General features: G+C 42.0%; 1 protein-coding gene across 1 annotated transcript in view; it reads left to right on the plus strand.

The window, feature by feature from the left end:
- CPA6 (carboxypeptidase A6) overlaps positions 1 to 20,204 on the plus strand; it is a 117,846-nt gene that overhangs the window by 87,577 nt on the left and 10,065 nt on the right. The window contains exons 7-8 of the mRNA XM_045003053.1: positions 11,457 to 11,567; positions 11,823 to 11,913. Coding sequence (XP_044858988.1) covers positions 11,457 to 11,567; positions 11,823 to 11,913 — 202 coding nt within the window. The remainder of the gene's footprint in view (positions 1 to 11,456; positions 11,568 to 11,822; positions 11,914 to 20,204) is intronic.

Raw genomic sequence — 20,204 nt, forward strand, 5'->3', positions numbered from 1 at the left:
AAACCAGCAATAGCTCTATTAATCATTAGGTAGGTGTGCTGGTTTTACCAGCTTAAGATGTGGCCCTCTCTTATCAGTAACTGTTTATTTTTTCTCCATCCGATTTTTGGCAACATTCCTATATCATCGTCTCTTTTTGGTATTAATACTATTCAGCATTTATGGGTCTAGGCTGGCTCTCAATGAATTCAGTGGCAAAACTTCCATTTATTTCCTTGGGGGATACAGGATTAAGCCATATAAAATATAATGATTTTATATTCTGAAAGCATTGTACAAACATTAATGGAGAAAAATGATTAGTGCTTGACATACAAGCTGTATTTGTCATGGTGATGAGAATATATGTTTTAATACTTAGTATTTTTTCACTTTAATCATTATTTTGAGGATTTGATACACATTACAAAAGGCAGGGTGCATAGTATGATACTGATATAATATAGTATAGTAATATAGCATAGTATAATAGTAATAGGGATGGTGTCCCTAACCTCTGTTTGCCAGAAGCTGGGAATGGGTGACAGGAGATGGATCACTTTATGATTACCTGTTCTGTTCATTCCTGCTGGGGCACCTGCCATTGGCCACTGTCAGAGGACAGGATACTGGGATAGATGGACTTTTGGTCTGACCCAGTATGGCTGTTCTTATGATACACCTTAGTGATTGTTAGACAAAATGGCAAAGGCCTCGTGGATGTTATCAAGACATTTGACAGTAATACACAGCCTGTCTTGTCTTGTTACAGATATAAAGCATTAAGTTTGTAAAAAGAAAAACAGTATATGAGAGAAATATTTTTCAAGATAAAGAAATTATTTTGATGTCACACCAGTTTTACACATGGGTAACTATTTATTTCAGAGGAGTTACTTTTGATTTACACCGGTCAGAAAGCTATACCAGGTCCATTATGTTTTAAATCAGATGATAGTTACAAACTTTTAAGATAAATGTTTAAAATGTTTTAAAGAGAAACACATCAATCATTCAAGTCAATTCTAAGACTCAACTTGAGATTTCTAAAAGTACAGCTTTGGGACTATATTGACTTCCAAAACCTCTCACAGTATCATTTCACAAGATAGCAAGCATCAAAACAAAACAGAGAAGCATTAAAAAGTAAAGGAGACTCAATATTGTACAATCAATACAGCTGGGAGCGGCAGCTCCAATCGTGTTTTTTTTTTTTAATTTATTTACCCCTGTGTCTATCAACTGTTTGAAATTGGATGTTGCCTAAGGCGCAGAGGAAGATGTGGGATCATTTTTAAGTCGTTGCATTATTTCTCTTTTATAGTCACGGTATGACTTTTATTTACAAGAATAAAAACCCTGTAAAATTCTGGCTTGTCCCCAGCCCACAAAGGACCCACTGCCAGACCCAAAATCTTTTTACAGGCACTTTTCTTTTCCGGATATAAGCAAAAACTACAAAACAGTTCCTCAGAACGTCCTGGGCTATAGCTCCCAGGAGATTTTTCTCTTTTGTCTCTTTCATTCTCTCCCGCTTCAGGGCCTCCTGCAGGATTCTTCCTTGTTCTTTTGACAGAGCCCCACTTCCCAGGGCTTTCTCCCTGGAGACCGTTTTTCCCTACCAGGTTCCCATTGTCTCCCCTGACAGCCTCTCCCGAGGAACTCCCTGATGCTCCTGCTCCCTGTTTCTCTTCTGGAATACCAGCCCCAGGACTGCCTCCCTGGAGCCTGTCCCCTTGTTTCATGAGCCTACTCTACTCTCCAGCTGTTATATCCTTGGGGCAGCCGGTGTAGGAAACAATCACTTGAGGCCAGAGAGCAGGCAGCTAACCAAAACCTCCATTTTATTTACATATCTACAGAGAGCTCCTCAGCCGGTTGAAACCGGTTGAGCTAACCCATAATAATCTAACTCAGTTGCCATAGCAACAAAACCATGACAACCAAATACACAACATATTCCTCCCCCCCTAATAAGAACATCCCCTAAATAAAACACACACTAGACTAGAGAAGGAGGGTAGACTGCCTCCATTCCCGGCTAAACCCTGGGGATTATTTTGCCCCATAACCGTGGGTTTGCCCTAGCTAAAGATCCAGCCGATGAGGAGGCCTTCTGTCTCTAGGTGGATTACGGCGAACTACTGGTGTTATTGCACCCGAAAGCACTAGGGGCTCAGGGTCCGCAGCACGAACAGGTGAGGAGGTGGTATCAGCTCGTGCTGGGCAAAGGGGTATCTCAGCCGCCGGCAGTAATGGAGGAGAACAGTCAGAAACAGGTGACTCGTGATTCGATCCCTCACCAGAAGAGGTGAAGTCAGACCCCTCAACTGCAGATGGGTCCTGAGGACTGGCATGACCTGGCAACAGCTGATCTACATGTTGCCGCCAGGTAAGATTCTCTGCAGTCCGGACTGCATTATAGAGACTTCTGGCCATTTAGAATGGGCATCTATTGCCACCAAGAACATGCTTCCTTCAAGGGGGCCAGCAAAGTCAACGTGAATACGTTGCCACGGGTTTTCAGGCCAGTCCCATGGGTGTAGGGGTGCCCACTGGGGTGCATTCCTCACACCCTGACATGACATACAAGCTTTTGCCTTCTCTTCAATAGCGCTGTCCAGTCCAGGCCACCAAAAATAGCTTCGTGCAATTTCCTTCATGCGCACTATTCCACAGTGACCGGAATGTAGCTGTTCTAACATCTGTGATCTCAGTGGTGGTGGAATAATGACACGTCTCCCCCACAACAAACAACCAGATTGGACCGATAACTCCGTCCACTTGGACATGTAGGGAACAAGGTCGGATGAGACCGGAGAGGTTTGTCGAGATGTTCCATGCATCACCAGGTCCATAACGTGGGACAATACTGGGTCAACGCGAGTTGCCTTCTTTATCTGAGTAGCAGTGATGGGTGTATTCTCTACCTGTTCAAAGTAGAAGATTTCCTTGTGGGCGCTATCTTGGTGTTTGACCGGCAAAGGCAACCTTGAGAGGCCATCTGCATTGCCATGTAGAGTGGATTTCCGATATTTGATTTCATATGTGTGTGCTGAAAGTAACAATGCCCAACGTTGCATACGACTAGCAGCTAATGGGGGAATGCCTGTGTAAGGTCCAAAAATTGATGTCAGAGGTCGATGGTCTGTGAGAAGAGTAAATTTTCGCCCAAACAGGTACTGATGAAACTTCCGAATTCCAAAAACAATTCCTTGTACCTCACGTTCGATTTGGGCATAGTTAGTTTCTGCTTTGCTTAGAGTGCGTGAAGCAAAAGCAATAGGTCTCTCTTCTCCTGAAGGCATAATATGTGACACGACTGCTCCCACTCCATAAGGGGAGGCATCGCAGGCCAATTGCAGTGGTAAGGATGGATCAAAGTGCGTTAGAACTTCAGAATTTAGCAATGCATCCTTAGCTTTGTTAAACGCAACATCACAGGCTTCAGTCCACTTCCAGGCCTTGTTCTGCCCAAGGAGCTCATGAAGTGGTTTTAGCAGTGTGGCTAACTGTGAGATGAACTTTCCATAATAGTTCAGGAGTCCTAGAAACGAGCGCAGCTGGCTTACATTTCGATGTGGGGGAGCCTCCACAATAGCTTTAACTTTTGCAGGGGCCTTATGAAGACCTGCAGAATCAATGATGTGTCCCAAATATTCAACAGAGGGCTTGAAGAATTCACACTTGTCTTTGCGAACTCGTAGGCCATACTCTTCCAGTCTTTGTAGGGTAGCCTCTAAATTCTTTAAGTGATCCTCTTCATTTCTTCCAGTGACCAGGATATCATCCAGATAGCACTGAACTCCTGACAAGCCACACAAGATCTGGTCCATAGCCCTCTGGAACAGGGCGCGAGCAGATGTTATTCCGAAGGGTAGACGACAGTATCGATAAAGCCCCTTATGAGTCACAATAGTCAACAGCTCTTGGGACTTTTCATCGACGTGCATCTGTAAATATGCTTGACTCAGATCAATCTTACTGAACTTTTGTCCCCCAGCCAGGCCTGCGAAGAGGTCATCGATGCGGGGAAGCGGGTATTGCTCTGCACACAACACTGGGTTGACAGTGACTTTAAAATCACCGCAAATCCGGAGAGAGCCATCTTTCTTCACGATTGGAACGATAGGAGTGGCCCATGAGCTATGGGTAACTGGTATTAGGACTCCATTGGTGACCAGGCGCTCCAGGTCTGCTTCAACTTTTGGCCTGATGGCATATGGCACAGTTCGGGCTTTCAGATATTTTGGTGGACTGCCAGGTTTAATGTTCAATGTCACAGTGATTCCCTTCATACTTCCCAAATCATCTCCAAAAACAGCAGCATGTTTCCTTAGTATAGGGGTTAGACTGGTTTCTTCTTTAGTCATCCGGTGCACTTCTGCCCAGTTTAGTTGAATCTTCCCAAGCCAAGACCTACCCATTAAGGCTGGGTAGTTACCTCTCACCACAAACAGTGGCAATTTAGCCACCTGTCCATTGAGCTCCACCTTAACATCAATAGTGCCCAGCATAGGCACAGCTTCTCCCGTATACGTCTTCAGAACAGTTTTTGTTGCCTTAAGCGGAAGATGCTGTAGCTTTTCTTTATACACAGTCTCGGAGATCAGTGAGACGGCTGCACCGGTGTCCAGTTCCATGCGTATACGTTTGCCATCCAATAACGGGGTTACCCAGTATTCATGTGAGCCCATTGCCAAAGACAAAACATGCAGTGGCACTTCCTCTTGCGATGAGGTGTCACCTTGATCATCCTGGGTCTGCTCTAGGGTATGCAGGGTTCCTCTTTTTGTCGGCCAGACCACAGGCCTCTTTTTCTTTTGTTTACAGGCACACTCAATATGTCCCTTTTTGCCACAGTGTCGACACACCAGGTCCTTACACCAGCATTCTGATGCCTGGTGACCCGGCTTACCACAGCGGTAACATTCTTGACTCTGCACAGTTTTGTGGGTCGGTTCTTGTGACACTTTTTGCACCCTAGGGGGTGCACCGATGTATTGTGCCTCCCTTGTAGCCAGTTCCATGGAGACAGCAATATCAACAGCCTTCTGTAAGGTAAGCTGAGCCTCTGTCAGTAGGCGCTTCCGTATAGCTTCACTGTACAGGCCACACACTAACCTGTCACGCAGGGCATCATGTAACATTTCTTTAAATTCACAGTGTTCTGCTAGCTTTTTTAAAATGGCTACAAATTGTACAACTGTTTCATCTTCCTTTTGGTCTCTTTTGTGGAACCTATATCTTTCAGCAATTACCAGTGGTTTTGGGGAGAAATGAGACCCCAGGATTTCCACAATGTCACTGTAAGATTTAGTCTCAGGCTTAACAGGGTGTAGTAAGCTGCGTAGCAGAGAGTAGGTTTTAGCCCCTACAACAGTTAAGAATATTGGCACCTTCTTCGCTTCTGTAATGTCATTTGCAATACCAAAAAGCTCAAAACGCTCAGTATACACATGCCACTGCTCTGTATTCTCATCAAAAGGCTCCAGGGGCCTGGTCAGAGTAGCCATGATTTTTAGTTTCACTTTCACAGTCAGTGCAAACAAGCAGCTTTTTTTCTTTGTTTGGTCTTTACCTTGACTTCTACTTCCTTCTGTTACTGGAGCAGCACCGGAGTCTCACCCTCGTCGCCAGTGTTATATCCTTGGGGCAGCCGGTGTAGGAAACAATCACTTGAGGCCAGAGAGCAGGCAGCTAACCAAAACCTCCATTTTATTTACATATCTACAGAGAGCTCCTCAGCCGGTTGAAACCGGTTGAGCTAACCCATAATAATCTAACTCAGTTGCCATAGCAACAAAACCATGACAACCAAATACACAACACCAGCCACAACCCAGCTTGACTACTCTCCTCCGCAGCCAGCCTTGCCTTTCTCCCCTTCCCCCTGTGTCAAAGCAGAGTTGACTGGATAGTCTATAGCCGCCACCAGCTATACTCCCCTAAATAGCTAGCAGTTCATGTTCTGTCCTGTGTCTTTCAGGTAACGTAACACCACCTTTCTAATACAATCGCATTTCCCCCGTTGTTTTTTTTTACTAAATAACATAATGTAACTTTTCCCTTCCTTTATCAAAGCCCTTATGAACACATAAAAGGCGATCAGTTACAGCGCGCACATAACCCAGCTTTGTGGCTGTTTATTCAAAAACAAAATTGTTTAAGCCATAATGGCCAGTCAGTACTCTGAACAAAATCACTCAATTTGTCCAATCAGGGCCATGAAGTATGTCCTTATCTTCTATTATAGAACATAATTCAAAAATTCCTCTTCCTCTTTTTTCATTGATCCAAATTTTTGGCCATTCTTCTTTTAAATTTTTCTTCACTAGGCTTTTGAATTGCTGTTTACTCAAGGGTATTTCTGTGTCAGTCCTTCCATTTCTTACAGCACTTTTAGCTGCCTTGTCCACCATTTCATTCCCTGTTATCCCAATATGTGCTGAGATCCAGACTAATGCTACCTGTATCCCCATCTGTACTAACTCTATTTAGAGTTGTCAATTAATTGCAGTTAACTCACGCTATTAACTCAAAAAAATTAATCAATCACGATTAATCACATTTTTAATCGCACTGTTAAACAATAGAATACCAATTGAAATTTATTAAATATTTGAGGTTTTTCTACATTTTCAAATATATTGATTTCAATTACAACACAGAATACGAAGTGTTCAGTGCTCACTTTATATTATTATTTTTTATTATAAATATTTGCATTGTAAAAATGATAAAATAAACAGTATTTTTCAATTCACCTCATACAAGTACTGTAGTGCAATCTCTTTATTGTGAAAGTGCAATTCACAAATGTAGATTTTTTTTTTGTTACATAACTGCACTCAAAAACAAAACAATGCAAAACTTTAGAGCTTACAGGTCTTCTCAGTCCTACTTCTCATTCAACCAATCACTAAGAGAAACAAGTTTGTTTACATTTACGGGAGATAATTCTTATTTACAATGTCACCAGAAAGTGAGAACAGGAGTTTACATGGCTCTTTTGTAGCTAGCATTGCAAGGTATTTACATGCCAGATATGCTAAACATTCATATGCCACTTCATGCTTCGGCCACCATTCCATAGGACATGAATCCATGCTGATGATTCTCATTTGAAAAATAATAGGTTAATTAAATTTGTGCCTGAACTCCTTGGGGGAGAATTGTATGTCTCCGGCTCTATTTTACCCGCATTCTGCTATATATTTCATGTTAAATCAGTCTCAGATGACTCAGCACATGTTGTTCATTTTAAGAACACTTTCCCTGCAGATTTCACAAAACGCAAAGAAGGTACCAATGTGAGATTTCTAAAGATAGCTACAGCACTCAACCCAAGATTTAAGATTCTGAAGTGCCTTCCAAACAGTGGCAGCTCTATGTTTTTTGGCGTCCCAAGCACAGCAGTCAGGTGCCTTCGGTGGCACGCCTGCAGGCAGTCCACTGGTCATGCAGATTAGGTGGCATTTCTGCGGGTGATCTGCCAGTCCCACGCCTTTCGCATACCCACCGCCGAATTGACGCCGAAGCCGTGGGACTGGTGGGCCTCCCGCAGGCATGCCGCCAAAGGCTGCCTGACTGCCTCCCTCACAGCGACTGGCAGGCCACCCCCCGTGGCTTGCCGCCCCAGGCACGTACTTGCTGCACTGGTGCCTGGAGCCACCCCTGCTTCCAAAATCTGAGTGGGATGAGGTGTGGAGCTTGCTTTCAGAAGTCTTTAAGGAGCAACACTCCAATGCAGAAACTACAGAACCCAAAGCACCAAAAAAGAAAATCAACCTTCTGCTGGTGGCATCTGACTCAGATGACGAAAATGAAAATGCGTCGGTCCACACTTCTTTGGATTGTTATCAAGCAGAACCCATCATCAGCATGGACACATGTCCTCTGGAATGGTGGTTGAAGCATGAAGAGACATATGAATCTTTAGTGCATCTGGCATGTAAATATCTTGCAATGCCTGCTACAATAGTACCATGTGAAAACCTGTTCTCACTTTTGGTAACATTGTGAACAAGAAGCGAGCAGTATTATCTCCCCCAAATGTAAACAAACTTGTTTGTCTGAGCGATTGGCTGAACAAGAAGTAGGACTGAATGGACTTGTAGGCTCTAAAGTTTTACATTGTTTTATTTTTAATGCAGTTTTTTTGTACATAATTCTACATCTGTAAGTTTAACTTTCATGATAAAGAGATTGCACTACAGTACTTGTATTAGGTGAATTGACAAATACTATTTCTTTTGGGTTTTTTTACAGTGCAAATATTTGTAATAAAAAATAAATATAAAGTGAGCACTGTACACTTTGTATTCTACGTTGTAATTTAAATCAATATATTTGAAAATGTAGAAAACATCCAAAAATATTTAAATAAATGGTGTTCTATTATTGTTTAAGAGTGCGATTAATCATGCGATTAATTTTTTAATCGCGTGACAGCCCTAACTCTATTATTAGCAATATAATTTTGTTGATTCAATTATTTGTACATATGGAGACAGCCTTTTTTATTGCCATAAGGCCTGATAACTGAGTCCAAAAAAATGAACTAGAAAAATTCATGGAGGATAGGTCCATCGATGGCTATTAGCGAGGATGGGCAGGGATGGTGTCCCTAGCCTCTGTTTGCCAGAAGCTGGGAATGGGCAATAGGGAATGGATCACTTGATGATTACTTGTTCTGTTCATTCCCTCTGAAGCACCTGGCATTGCCCACTAGACAGGATACTGGGCTAGATGGACCTTTGGTCTGACCCAGTATGGCTATTCTTATGTTCTTGTGACTGCCACTGCTGGGTGTACATTCCAGATCCAGTTTCAGCCCCTAACTCCTTGGCTTCCCCCCTTTTTAATTCCTGTACCCAACCCAGGTTTGGCAGGGTGAAGCTAATTAAACAGGACGGGCTACCCCCTGACTTCCTGGTCCTGCAAAGGTGGCTGGCCACCCTTTTACAACTATTCATATAATTTAAAGCATATAACCCTTTTCAGTTTACTTTTTATTTTTTTCTCTGAGTTTTCATGACAATTTTGTTATGTACTGTACTTATATTTTATAAATACTATTTGGGTGCCCTGCTGAGGAAGAATTTGACATCCAAAAGCTCTTCAGTGTGATTTTTAAGTATGTATCATATTATGTCAGCCTGGTAATACAATATACGTCACAACACTGAAGGTAAAAAACAGTTCCTATAAAAGAGCACAATTACAGTATGTGACTTGAAGCCGAAGAACACTATACAGAAAACAAAAACTAGAGACTATTTCAAACTCAATATCTTTGACATGGAAATCCTCCTTATAGGGACATGATCTCCACCATACTTGATAGCATTTGGTAATGAGAAGAAAACATAAGACGGCAAAAAAGTCTATCCTTTCCCCAACTAAATCCTTTCTCCCTACAAAAAAGCCTGGAAGAGATGCTCAGTTGCTCTAACCCACATTTTGAGTTTATTTAATTGAATACAGAACTTTTACAGAATCTATAATTTCCCTTATCCTACAAAGACTTAAGCATATCTTTACGTGTATGAGTAGCCTCATTTACTTCAATTTGCATAAATACGCAAATGCTGAAGTCTAAAGGATCAGGGTTTTGGTTTTCTAAGTCATCATTGCGGGAGTAACCATAGCCTTCCATTCTGAAAAAATTATCTTTTGCTAGGCCAGCAGAGCAGTGTCACTAATACGAAGATTTGTAACCATGTTGATGGGTAGCCTTGAAGTGGCTTTCTAATATTAACAAAGTTAGTATAGGCAAATGGTTCATAGAAATAATAACACGGTTGCTATAAAGAAAGAAAACAGGAGTACTTGTGGCACCTTAAAGACTAACAAATTTATTTTAGCATGAGCTTTCGTGAGCTACAGCTCACTTCTTCGGATGCATCCGAAGAAGTGAGCTGTAGCTCACGAAAGCTCATGCTAAAATAAATTTGTTAGTCTTTAAGGTGCCACAAGTACTCCTGTTTTTTTTGCGGATACAGACTAACACGGCTGCTACTCTGAAACCTATAAAGAAAGAGTTGTCTCCAGTACCTCTGTCCCCAGACAAGTCCAATGATAGAACATAGAAATGAAGAGGCTGGATGGGCCCTCCAGAGATCATCTAGTCCATGTCCCTCCCCATGCTGCAGCAGGATTAAGCATACATAGACTATCTATGACAGGCACTTGACAAACTTGTTCTGAAAAACCTCCAGTGACAGGGATTCCACAACCTTTTTTGGTAATCTGTCACACTGCATACTTATCCTTACAGTTAGAAAGTTTTTCCTAATATCTAACCTAAATATCCCTTGCTGTGAATTTATGGGAGCATTCTTGTAGCTACATCACACAGAATAACATCCTTTGACTTCAATGGGAGCTTCACACTTGGAGCATCTGCAGGACCAAGCTGCACAGGTATTAAATTCCCTGACCTGATACTGTAGCCCTAGCATTTGTGAGTAACAATAATTTTAGCTCTGATCGGTTTTAAGTAAACCCCACCACAACTCCTGTGTGGACCTTGAGGACCTTCATTAGAATGGAACTGTTGTGGTTACATTGCACAGGGTGGCCAGATGCTGGGAGCATGCCTATGTAGCCTATGTTCAATGTGTTACATTTTCTTCCCTCAAAGTTAAGCACATGATTAAACATTTTACTGCATTGGAGCCTTAACAGTGGAGTTAATGCCCAGTGATGGTGGTAGTTACACAAGGATTGCACACTTCTGCATACAATGGAGGAGAGTCTGTGGGGCTGGTGGAATTGCAAATACATAGACCAACCAGAACTCACTTCAGAAGTGCAGCATGTGCATGGGCTACTGCATTCCTGCATCTGGCAGAGGTGAAGAATTACTTCCTCCACCTTCAGTTACTGGTCCAACCTATGGTACACAGGCTTGGTGCAGGCTACAGGATTTGACCAATTGTAAGTGGACAAGTAATTTGGGTTGATGATTTTGAATTTAAGAGATCTTTGTCTCACATATGATGTGACCATTGTCATTTGCCTTTTCATATGTCATGACCTCACCAATATTAGGTGCAATCATCAGCTGGTGCAAATTGGCATAGCTCCATTGACTTAGTGTGAGCTAAACTGATTCATGCCAGCTGAGGCTCTAGTCCACTGACTTTTAGCTCCTTTGCCCAGCCATCTCACCAATGCTCAGTGCACTTGTTTCTGTTTAGAGCAAGTAGTTTCCAGCATTCTCCTGTATGTTTGAAATTAACTAACAATAGGATGATCTCCTTTTGAAAGTCTTTTCTGAATATAGTCTTATTACCATGTTGCTATTAGTCTCATTTATGGACAGACAATACTTCATTCAAGCACAGTTGTTGGAATAGCAGTAATGCAATAAGGTCAAGCCCCTGTTACAGAAGGAAACCATGAAGTAGTACTAACTGCCCACAGTCAGTTTATTATAGAAACTACTTCTATTTTACTTCCTCCTTTAGGCTCTTCAGACATACCAGAGTGATCCTGCCATGAGAAGGATGCTAAATCAGCTGTATTTCTACATCATGCCAGTATTTAATGTGGATGGATACCACTTTAGCTGGACCCATGTAAGTAGTTTGGGCAATGTTTCTGAAAACATATTAAGATCGAAAAGATGAAATGACTATAGACAGAAGTCTCATTTGAATGCTGTAATGATTTGATCCACCACTTTATTATATGTGGCCTAAGGATATAATTGACTTGTAAGAAAGTTAAAATATTGCACTGAGCATCTTCAACATAGATGATTTGTTACATGTACATAGTTGTTTTAGCAACATGTATTCCATTATTTTCATTATTTTAAAAATTATGACTAGGATCGATTTTGGAGAAAAACGAGGTCAAAGAACTCACAGTTTCGTTGCCATGGTGTAGATGCTAATCGTAACTGGAAAGTGAAATGGTGTGGTAAGTCTGGAAATAACCTGAATGTGGATAACAATGTCATTCTGCATTTAACTGTCCAGAGCACTGAATAGATCAGAAAATTCTACAGCAGCAGTAGCCTCTCCATAGTTAAGATTGAAGCTAGTGTCCCATTGGCCAAACCATGGCTCACGAGCCACATGCGTTAAAGTACAGCTCACAGTGCACCCCCTGCCCATTCTCCATTTCCAGACTGGCAGAGGGGGAGTTCAGGGTTTCTGCCCTGCAGCAGGGTGGTGGGGCTAGCGGCTTCTGCCGGAGATGACTGGTGCCTGCTGAGCGTGGCAGACACAATTTATAAGTTTGCTTCCCCCAACAGCTTAAGTCACACACACCCCTTACCCTCAGTAGCCCCTCGCTGCAGCTCCCAGGTGTTAGCTCCGCTGGGAGAGGCAGCAGCAAAAGCAGCAGCTCTCCCTGATGCTCCCAGCTGTTTGCCACTGTCTCTCCCCATGGTCGCAGCTCCCAGTTTGCCAGCTCCAGCAGCTGCCATGCAGGGAGGGGGTCCTGTGGCACCATGCAACTGAGTGGGGCCAGCAAACCCTAGCCAAACTTACTGATTCTCCAAGCCACAAAAGACAATCTTCTGCCTAGCGGGAGGCGGGGCTTGGGGCTTCAGCCCTGCAGGGCATGCCTGCCAGGGCTTGGGCCTTCAGCAGCAGTGGGGCTGAAGCCCCAGCAGGCACACCCCAGCTCGAACTTCTGAAGATTGTCTTTTGTGGCTTGGAGAATCAGTAAGTTTGGCCACCCCTGCATTATACCGTAGACTTGATTGTGAATGTTCCTCCTAACTTCTCAAAACAGACACCACGTTTTCTGAAATATCAGGTGCCACAAGGTAGAGTTTATCTGGGAAATTTGGTAAAAGTGGAGAAAGAAGTTGTAATGTTAGGAGTATGCACTAACTGCTTTGCACTGCTCCAGTGATGCCAAGCAGCTGTAAACCCAGTTTAAGAAGCCAATTAAGCCAGCTTTACAGCTTGCTTTGTGTTGCTGGAATGAGCTGATGCACAATGGTGAATATGGCTCATGGTGTTAACTGATCTGTTTGTTTGTTTTTAATTCCTAATTTTTTTTTTATTTATGTTTCTAAAATGTTTTGACTTAGAGACTTCAGATGTTTTGCTGGCCTTGCTGAGAAAAGTGCCTTTTAGTATTTCAAGGTGGCTATTAGTGGAGGTTTATAAAAGAAACAAAGAGCTACTTTTAATTGTATAGAGATTAATTTATAACTCTATTATATAAATATTTATAACAGAAACTGACCTAAATTTTGCTTAAATATAGATTAAGTTCAAAATAATGAATTATAGCAGATTATTAGAAATGGATCCCTTGAACTAGAAATGACATTTTATAATCTAGATTGTAGAGTCTTTAATACATGTAAATGGGTATATACCTATATATTCAAGTAGTGGTGCAGTAGGTAACACATTAGACTGGGACCTACAAAACCAGGGTTCTATTCGTGTCTGTCGTGTGGCCTTGGGTAAGTCTTTTCACCTGAGTTTCCCCTCCCTCTGAATTGTCTATTTAGACTGTAAATTCTTACGAGCAGGAATTGTTTCTCATTATGTATTTATACAGTGCTTAGCACAACATAGGAACTTAAGAATGGCCATACTGGGTCAGACCAAAGGTCCATCTAGCCCAGTATCCTGTCTTCCGACAGTGGCCAATGCCAGGTGCCCCAGAGGGAATGAACAGAACAGGTAATCATCAAGTGATCCATCCCCTGTCACCCATTCCCAGCTTCTAGCAAACGGAGGCCATTGATGGACCTATCCTCCATGAACTTAGCTAGCTCTTTTTTGAAAAAATGCCCTAAATCTGGGGGTCTGATCCAGCTTGGAGCCTGCAGATGCTACTGTAATACAAATAATAAAAATAGTCTCATTACTTTCAGTGAGACTAGTTGCATGAGGAAATGCTCAGTCACTGCTAGGAGGAAAGGCTCCACAGTCTGCCATCTAGTGATTTGTTATTTTTATCTCTACATAAGTTAGCAAATTTTATGGAGAAAAGTAAATTAGGCAAGCAGTATTAATCATAGTGATGGCAAGTCAAGGAAGGACAGAACAGAAATATTAGAAAATCCAGTAAAATACACTTACAGTTTTGACACCATCTTTTGCATCTATTATGAGCCCTTAAATCTACTTGTTTAAATTTTATACTGTTGCTTCCATTCCTCTTCTCCCATATTGCCTATCTTGTTAATATTTCTGCTTTTACCATCTCACTCCCTCCAACCCAATTCCAGTCCGTTACTTCCCACTTTTTTCCTAGGCTAGTGCCTAAACACATGGGCCCATGTCCTGAGCTGTGATAAAGAGGTGCTCAGGAGGGACGAGGCAAAGGCCATCTTTGTGCTTCCCTGATTTGGGACAAATCTGTGCTGTTCCCTGGAGCAATTTAGAGCAACTTTAAGGCTCCCCTAAGACTCGTTTACACAGAGACATTCAGGAAAATTAATCCAAATTAACTAAATGTGTGAATTTCAAGTAGATTAGTTAAACAGCATTAAACCATGGTGTGGATGCTCTTATTCAAAATTAAAGTGGCCTTAATTTGGTTTAGCTTTCTCCATTTTGGAAGTGAATTAAGGTAAACTTAATTAACTTACTTTAATTCTGAGTAAGGGCATCCACACATGGGATGAATGTGGTTTAATTTTCCTGACTGTCCTTGTGTAGACAAGCCCTGAATTGCTACCTGTGGCCCTAAAGGGCTTTTCTTCCACTCTGGGATCACTAAGGGCTTGTCTACATTTGAAACACTTCACCAGCACAGTTGTAGCACTGCAGCTGTGCCACTGTAGCATTTCATTGGAGACAGGAAGGGTTCCCCCATTGGCACAGGTAATACACCTCCCGAAGAGGCAGTAACTTGATCAATGGAAGAATTCTTCCATCAACCTAGCACAGTCTACATGGAGACTTAGGTCAGCTTAACTATGTCCGTCAGGAGTGTGGATTTTTCACACCCTTGAGTGATGTAACTGGGTTAATCTAATGGTCTAGAGTAGAACACTCCTAAGTTGGACCACTCACTCCACTGGCTACAGGGAGGGGGTTGGTATAGGAGCAGCTATAACAAGTCAATGCAACCTGAGAATCCCCCATGTAGGGGAGAGAGAGATTCCCAGAACTGACCCCCCGATTTAGGGCAACTTTAAGGTATAGATGCAAAGCCAAACTAACCCAAAGATACAGCCCATGCTGTTGCACCATTCTTTGCTTAAATTTATGACCACCAGCCATAGATATTTTTAAAAACAAAATGTATGTGCACAAAAGAAACGATTGCTTTCACGTTGTAGTGGGCAGTTCTCGTGTCATGTCCTTGGAGGAATATTTTATTGTATCTTATCATATTATTAATGCCCACACACATTTTTTCAGCCCCCAATTGATCTATCTCAGTTTCCCTTAACTCCCTTGCCCCTCTCCCCTGCATTGAAATACAAATTCCTGTTCCTTGGTTCTGGAAGATATTTGTCTTTTCTGAATGAGTGAAATCTGTCTTTTCTATGCAGAATGGATTTGTTGCCCTATAACAATACTATCTGGACTGCTTTGTGTATTAGGACTGTTACATCCTTGGGGGCAACAGATTTAGGAAGAAATCACTGGATACGCAGAACTGTAAATCTTGAGGCAGCCATTTATTGCCACACACAGAACTAACCAATGGCCAGCCAAAGCTGGCTGGGCTATCCCCTAATAATCTAACTCAGTTGCCATAGCAACACAAGATTCTATTACCATGACAACCAAATACACAACGACTATTATTTATTTAGTTCCTGCAATGTCCTTTGCCCTATACAGAACAAAACCAACATATCCCTGCCCTGATGGATTTATAGTTTAAGAAGTCAGAATTCATTCCCCATGTTCATTCAAAAAAAGAACAGGAGTACTTGTGGCACCTTAGAGACTAACTAATTTATTTGAGCATAAGCTTTCGTGGGCTACAGCCCACTTCATCGGACGCATAGAATGGAACATATAGTGAGGAGATATATATACACACATACAGAGAACATGAAAAGGTGGGAGTCGCCCAACCAACTCTAAGAGGCTAATTAATTAAGATGAACTGTTGTCAGCAGGAGAAAAAAAAACGTTTGTAGTGATAATCAAGATAGCCCATTTAAGACAGTTTGACAAGAAGCTGTGAGGATACTTAACATGAGGGAAATAGATTCAATGTGTGTAATGGCTCAGCCATTCCCAGTCTCTATTTAAGCCTAAATTGATAGTATCTAGTTTGCATATCAATTCAAGTTCAGCAGTTTCTCATTGGAGTCTGTTTTTGAAGCTTTTCTGTTGCAAAATTGCCACCTTTAAATCTGTTACTGAATGGCCAGAGAGGTTGAAGTGTTCTCCTACTCGTTTTTGAATGTTATGATTCCTGATGTCAGATTTGTGTCCATTTATTCTTTTGAGTAGAGACTGTCTGGTTTGGCCAATGTACATGGCAGAGGGGCATTGCTGGCACATGATGGCATATATCACATTGGTAGATGTGCAGGTGAATGAGCCCCTGATGGTGTGGCTGATGTGATTAGGTCCTATGATGGTTGGTGTCCCTTGAATAGATGTGGACAGAGTTGGCAACAGGCTTTGTTGCAAGGATAGGTTCCTGGGTTAGTGTTTTTGTTCTGTGGTGTGTGGTTACCGGTGAGTATTTGCTTCAGGTTGGGGGGCTGTCTGTAAGCAAGGACAGGTCTGTCTCCCAAGATCTGGGAGAGTGAGGGATCATCTTTCAGGATGGGTTGTAGATCTTTGATGATGCGTTGGAGAGGTTTTAGTTGGGGGCTGAAGGTAACGGGTAGTGGCATTCTGTTATTTTCTTTGTTAAGCCTGTCTTGTAGTAGGTGACTTCTGGGTACTCTTCTGGCTCTGTCAGTCTGTTTTTCACTTCAGCAAGTGGGTATTGTAGTTTTAAGAATGCTTGATAGAGATCTTGTAGGTGTTTGTCTCTGTCTGAGGGATTGGAGCAAATGTGGTTGTATCTTAGAGCTTAGCTGTAGACAATGGATCGTGTGGTGTGTCCTGGATGGAAGCTGGAGGCATGTAGGTAAGCAGTCAGTAGGTTTCCAGTATAGGGTGGTGTTTATGTGACCATCGCTTATTAGCACAGTAGTGTCAAGGAAAGGACCGCTGTGTGGATTGGTCTAGGCTGAGGTTGATGGTGAGATGGAAATTCTTGAAATCATGGTGGAATTCCTCAAGGGCTTCTTTTCCATGGGTCCAGATGAGGAAGATGTCATCAATGTAGTGCAAGTAGAGTAGTGGCATGTTCATTCAGTCCTGCTCCTCGCTCCACCAAATACATAGACTGCTCCCTAATGAGACCCCAGTCCATCCTTAAAGGGACTTCTATACAAATAGCAATTTACTGATCTTCAGAACATCCCTTTGAAGAAAATATTTTTTTCAGAAACAAAAAATGAGACTGATTAGAAGGTCAGTATTTTGCCCAAGGATAAACAAATCAGTCAGTGAAAGAGACAAGATTAGAACTCTGAAGTTCCTTACTCCAAGTCGCATGCTCAGTCATCTCACTACCCTGACTGAAGTGGAGATGATGGAGGATTATCATATTTCCATGCTTACATTGTCCTGATCTGTTTAAAGTTCTGCACTGTGAATTCTCATAAGGTAGATTCTAAAAACTTCTTAATTGGGTCAGTTGTGTTTACAGTTTGCAGGCAGGATTTGAAATGCATATGGGTGCTTCTGGGCACGTACATTGTGAGCACAAATCCTGTTTTTGTGTAGTACCTGCCCAAGTGTGACACCCAAATGGCTGGGTACCAGGAGTTTCTTCTTTGAATTAAGTGACACTGCTGTGCCACCTTCTTTTCTCTTCTCTTCTAGCGTACCTCCTTGATGCTATATTTTACTCCATTGCTTTGTATTCTGTGAAGACTGAAAAAGGAAATTTATCAGTGATCTTAGTAAATTTCACTTTGCAGCCCCTGGCTCAAGGGAAACACAATTATTCCTTTAAGTTAAAGTGTGGAGTGGGCAACCAAAGTCAACACTAGAAGCGACAACAGTTTTAAAGTATAGAGTGTACAGATTGCAAGCTCTTTAGGACAGGGACTGTCTTATTACATGTGTGCATATAACACCTAACATAATCCTCATGCAGATCCATTAGACACTATTTATAGTATAAATAATATTTTAGGCAAATACTTAGGGACAAATCCTCATCTCATAAACCAAACACAATTTAAAGAGCTTCACTGACACTTAGCATAGGAAATTGGGAGTTGGGGGGAGAATTTCCACCTAAGGCCTGCCACATAGTTGGGCTGTGGAGAAGATTACCTCATACTGGCAGAAGTAGGAGATGCAAGCAAGTCTGGGGCTTGTACTGTTCCTTATCTCACCCTTAATCCAACCTCAATGCTTCTGTATGAAAATGAGCTCTATTCATTTCAACACTTCTACACAGTGTGAACACAGCATTTCCAGTTTATTTTGGGCCTTGCACATCTGCAGTGTGTTCTGAAGGATTTGACTGTCTCAATAAAACACTGCAGGATACAAAAATCAGGCAGATGGTTGACATTTACTGTATTTCTATTTTCTCCTTGTGACTGTAGCTTTGATACTTGATAGTAGTTGATGTTTACCGTCTTTCTCCCCCTCCCCAATTCTGTTTGTAACTTTAAAGAACTTTCAGTATGGAAACTCGTAGTGAGCTCATTGCATTATCCAAAGTCATTCATTCACAGGACAACTTCATTATAAGAAGAGAGTTTAGAAAAATCTATTCTTATACAGAGAGAGAAACTAGAGCCTGCTCTTCATCTTGTTTTCTGCACTGGTTCTGTGTGAGGGAGGAGTCTTCTTCAGGGTTGTTCAGTCAGCATGTAGGCATTATTAAAACTAATTTATGGTATAAATATGGGTTTATCTGGAAGCAAGGGGTTACACCTTGTTTTTATTTATTATGGACAAGATTTCTGTCTGGCAATGAAAGTATAGTCATGTCAAGGCAGTATTGAAATGCATTTTTAAGTTCTCTCTTTAATATACATTACCTTAAAAGTAGATCTGTTCTTCAAAACAATTTTCTGAATAAGAAAATTTTCATACCATTGCCTATTTTGGCAAAAGTTGTGCAAAAAATTTGATGGGTTTCACAGAGAGATTGTTTGGTATTTTTATTTTTAAAAAAACCCAACAATCTCAGTAGTTTCACAGGGTTTGGGGTTTTTTTAAATTGGGACACAGATTTTGCCTAAAACTAACCCGCCAGGTTAGACATTTGAGGATTTTCCCCAACATACTAGAATGTTGAGGGTGGCAATAAGCTGTCAGTGGCACCTACACCAGCCACCCCACCTGACTGTGAGGACACAAGGCTAGGAAAAAGGGCCATGTCCTTGGATCCCTTATGCTAGTGAGTCCAGACTTCTGGAAATGCTCCTTGGGATTATAGAGACCAGCCTTCAGGCTGCTATAATTTATGCCAGGAACCCAGGAGGCTGCAGGATCAGGAAATGCGAAAGTCACCTCTGTACCCTCCCTCCTGAGCTGTGCTGAGCACTTCTTAGCCTCAGCTCAGGTTCTGGGCTTAGCCTGAGGTAAATGAAGTCTGTTTTCACATGACAACTACAGATTTTAACAGAGAGCTGCAGAGCAATAACACTATGACTACCATATTCCTTGCTACTGCCAGGGTCTTAAGTACTTTTTTCATAAATTTCTTTTATATGATAAGTGTCTTTCACTTTAAGTGGAAGGAAACCAGGGCTTTGCAGGAATCCTTAATAACATGAAATATAATAGCAATAGCTACCAGGGGCGGCTCTAGCTTTTTTGCCACCCCAAGCACGGCAGACAGGGCACCCCCCCCTTGCCTCCCCAGGCACGCGCTTGGAGCACTGGTGCCTGCAGCCACCGCTGAGAGCTACTCAGCTTGATACCTAAAATGGGATGGCACTTACAGAAGTGATGAAAAAAAAACTACCAGCCCCAACTGCAGATTCAAAAATGAATATAGCTCTAAGATCATGAGCTGGGATTTGAAAAGATAGCTATACTTAAGCAAATGTGGGTATGCAGTGGTTATGGTGAGGGCAGATGGTTTGCTCCCTGCAGAGCAGATGGCCACCAAGTCATCTAAGTCTCAAGAGCATCCTGTCTAAACGTCTTTTCAAATATTACAGCTACAAGAAATAGCTATTTTCCAGAGTCCCAAAGAGTTTGCACTTTCTTGATATTTCATCTCCAGTTACA

Source organism: Mauremys mutica, chromosome 2, assembly GCF_020497125.1.
Source record: "Mauremys mutica isolate MM-2020 ecotype Southern chromosome 2, ASM2049712v1, whole genome shotgun sequence".
Taxonomy (NCBI): domain Eukaryota; kingdom Metazoa; phylum Chordata; order Testudines; family Geoemydidae; genus Mauremys; species Mauremys mutica.